Genomic DNA, 3,911 nt, shown 5'->3' on the forward strand with positions numbered 1-3,911 from the left:
TGAGAGAATAAATGTGGTCACCTGTGCTTTAGGCTGTCTGGAAGGTTTTCCACCTTTAAAAGCAGAAAACTCAAATCATTATGACTGTTCTCCAAAGATTAGTTTGTCACAGAGAAGTTTACACTGGTCTTTGCTTGTCTGTTTGTCATTCTGACACAAATTACAATAATCATATATATTTTAATTTGTAAGCAGAAGTGTCAAGCAACGCAGTAGAAATACTTTGTTACTGTTCTTAATTACACTTTTTAGGTATCTATACTTTACTCCATTACTTTTTTTCTTCCTACTTCTGACTTCTACTCATTACATTTTCACACAAATATCTGTACTTTCTATTCCTTAAATTTTTTTAAAACAAACATACTTGTTACTCTTGGCTTCAGTTTAATGTTTAAAAATATTTATTTCTCGTCATGTGCGCCATCCAATGCAGATCACTGGCACCATCCACATCTAGTGAAAACTAGTGTCATTGGATGAGTCATATAACGCAAACACTCATTGGTTAGCTAAAGGAAATCATCGGAAGCAAGCTGGTGTTCTTCAAACTGCAAACGTGAATTGTCTATGCCATGCTACAATGTCGGATTCAGAAAAATATGTTGAAATGTCTGAAAGGTCGCACACAGGTGAGAGCATATCGGGAGATGGAGACCAAGACCAACTAGACCTCCCTCATCCTTGAAGGCCTTATCTCAAAGATTTTTTTGAAACAGTGGAAAACCAATAATTGGATTAATCAGCTCTTATTTGTGTAAATTAATACCACATATATGCTTGAAAGCATACATTTGAGCTTTGAAGCTTAAAACTAATGTTCAAGCATGGTAGTGGCAGCATCATGCTGCAGTGCTGTAGGAACATGACTTTAAAACTTAAGTAGAATTTGTTTCTGAATTGATTAAAGAAGCTTTACAAATAATAAAAAATGGTATACCCTATTGTTTTAAAAAACAAACAAAAAAATGTGATCTTTTTTGTTGTACAATCACTTCACTCTTTAAAAACACTGTTTCAGATAACTAATTAAAAGTTCAAATTAATATATTTATAAACATTAAGCAATAAAAGCTCATGATGTATCTATGTGCATTAATAAAAACAAATTAGAAGCAATGATTAACAAGTCCTTGCGTCAAATTTAAATTCATGCAAGAAGTTTATTCTTTTGAATTTTTTTTACTAAGATCCCAAAACTTTTCCCGCTTTCTTCTTCAAACAAACACAGCCTTCAGACGGTAATATTGAAAGGAGAAAATTAGCAGAGAGAAAAATTTCAGGATGCTCAAAAGATCAGTAGTACTAATAAAGACAAAGAAACTGAAATTAAATCAATTCTATGTTGTTCTGTCTGCCAGGTGTGTGCAGTACAGGTCAAACACACGGGTCAGATGTACGCCTGCAAGAAGCTGAATAAAAAGCGTCTGAAGAAGAAAGGAGGCGAGAGACTAGCCCTTCTGGAGAAGCAGATCCTGGAGAAGGTCAACAGCGCCTTCATTGTAAACCTGGCCTACGCCTACCAAAGCAAAAACCACCTGTGCCTGGTTATGAACCTGATGTCAGGAGGAGACCTCGGCTTTCACATCTACGAGTTGGGCGAGAGAGGCATCCGCATGGAGCGAGTTGTTTATTACGCAGCCCAGATTGTCACCGGCATCCTCCATCTGCACTCTATGGACATCGTGTACCGAGATTTAAAGCCTGAGAACGTGCTGCTGGATGGGAAGGGCCAGTGCCGACTGTCAGACCTGGGACTGGCTGTGGAGCTGCCCAAAGGAAAAATGATCTGCCAGAGGGTTAGTACCTACATGGTTTGTGTGGCTGTATCCTGCAAAGTAGCATCAGTGACCCATTCAGTAGATCGTCTTCAGACATGATGCATCCTCTTCCCTTCTTACCTTACCTCTTTTTGTTCAGTTGCCATTGCAAACCTCCAAGCTGGAGCAGAGACGATGTTACTCCTTCCAGTTGCAGCAGAGAGCATGACCCCGTGAAGTAATCTGATTAAAAGACGGCTGATCTAATGCTCAATCATGGCCCTCGCTGACTCAGAAATGTACAGCAGATCTAGTAGCATGTTGGCTTTGGCTGACTTATTCTTGCCCCACAAATACCAGATATAAAATATAGCTTTACATGCTTGTTCGTTAAAATGAATCTGACAATGAGTCTGTGTATGCACCTTGAAAATCTATCTCTCCGGTTCTTTTTCCTGAAAAGAGATCACTCGGGACAAACTCTTTAAATAAAACTTCATAACTTATATGTATTAAATAACCAGGAGACATGAAAACAGATTTTGATATAAATAAATTGTGATCTCACTCAAATCAGAGAAGTTGCTTAGAGTTTACAGAAGGCAGCTTTTCACCTCTGGGCTCACCTCTTAGCAAGTGGCCGCGATTAATGGATAAAAAGGCATTTTACACATCTCCCATATGCCTCATCATCACATCATTCACGTTAGCAGATGAGTAAACATCCTTGGCTCCAACCGTATCAAAATATTACACTTTGTTCTTAGCTGAAGGACACCCTGCTCTCATTCCATTTCCAAATCTTTGCCACGTACAGAATGAAGATTATAACTGTAAATCCACACAGAGGAACTGTCTTAAATAGATAAACTATTGTGGAAAACATCAGTTCTGACACGCAACCGGCAGCTAATAAACTATAAACTGCTATAAACTCACACATCACTGATGATAAATATCCTAACAAATGTTTTGAATTTGACTGATTCGAGGTGGATCCACATCTACATAGGATCAGGCAGATGCTGCAGTGGAGGCAAATAAATATACAACCCTGCTGTATAGCCTCAACTGCTTAAGAAAGATTCTGACCATAACATTTTGGGCTTAAATCTTAACATTTTACACAAGAAGAAATCTATAAATAGGATTAATTGCCACTCGAGCAAGTATGGAAAACCAAAACTGCCACATATCCAACAAATTAAATAGGGGCAAGATTTCTTATTGTAAATGCAATGCATGCTTTAAATACATAAATAATAGATAATATTTTTATTTTCATTTATTAATTTAACTAACATTTTAAGCATGACTTCATTCAAAGATTGATCAATCAAGACGTTGACCTGAAGTAACTTATTCTAATCCATTTTAGTTTTGGACCTTTTGACACATTGACATTATTTCTGGTTTAAAAATGGCTTAACACAAGGTATGCATATCCATGGATGTCCATGTAACCATGTCCTGCATACATGTTTGTTTTGCATCTCTTGAAACACTGATAATCTCTCCCAAATTGCGACTCATCTCTTCCAAACTTTTTCCTTCTAATAATTTTCTAAAGTTCTGCTCTAATTTTCTGTTGTTTTTTTAAATAAACAATTAGCCATTTAAACCAAAAGCTTCCTTTATATTTATAAACCTCTCATCCTCTTTTTTTTCTTTTCCCTCCATCAGCCTTCACTGATTATCTCCTTCCATTTCGCCGCTTGTGTTGCAGGCTGGTACGACTGGCTACATGGCTCCAGAGGTTCTGAAGCAGGAGTACTACCGCACATCTGTGGACTGGTGGGCTCTGGGTTGCAGCATTTATGAGATGGTGGCTGGTCGTTTGCCTTTTAAAGACTTCAGGGAGAAGGTGCAGAGCAGCGAGGTGACTCGTCGCACTCTGGAGGATGACTGCAAGTTTGAAGACAAGCGCTTCGAGGGTCCAACCAAAGATATAATCAACCACCTCCTCAAGAAGAAGGTTCTGTTCCGCCTTGGTTGCCGGTAAGAGTATGCGGACTCAGTAGTCCAACAAAAAATGATGCAAAATATAAAGAAACACATGGAGTTTCATGCTGCAGAGTCTGCTAAAGTTTAACGTTGATTGTCAGACATTTTACCCAAGCAGCCTTTGAACTTATGTTGGATGTCCTGCAG

General features: G+C 38.3%; 1 protein-coding gene across 1 annotated transcript in view; it reads left to right on the top strand.

The window, feature by feature from the left end:
- grk7 (G protein-coupled receptor kinase 7) overlaps positions 1-3,911 on the top strand; it is a 10,221-nt gene that overhangs the window by 2,672 nt on the left and 3,638 nt on the right. Inside the window, exons 2-3 of the mRNA XM_015372723.1 lie at positions 1,362-1,799; positions 3,487-3,758. Coding sequence (XP_015228209.1) covers positions 1,362-1,799; positions 3,487-3,758 — 710 coding nt within the window. The remainder of the gene's footprint in view (positions 1-1,361; positions 1,800-3,486; positions 3,759-3,911) is intronic.

The sequence above is a fragment of the Cyprinodon variegatus genome, unplaced genomic scaffold (assembly GCF_000732505.1).
Source record: "Cyprinodon variegatus isolate N-32 unplaced genomic scaffold, C_variegatus-1.0 Scaffold75, whole genome shotgun sequence".
Lineage (NCBI taxonomy): Eukaryota > Metazoa > Chordata > Actinopteri > Cyprinodontiformes > Cyprinodontidae > Cyprinodon > Cyprinodon variegatus.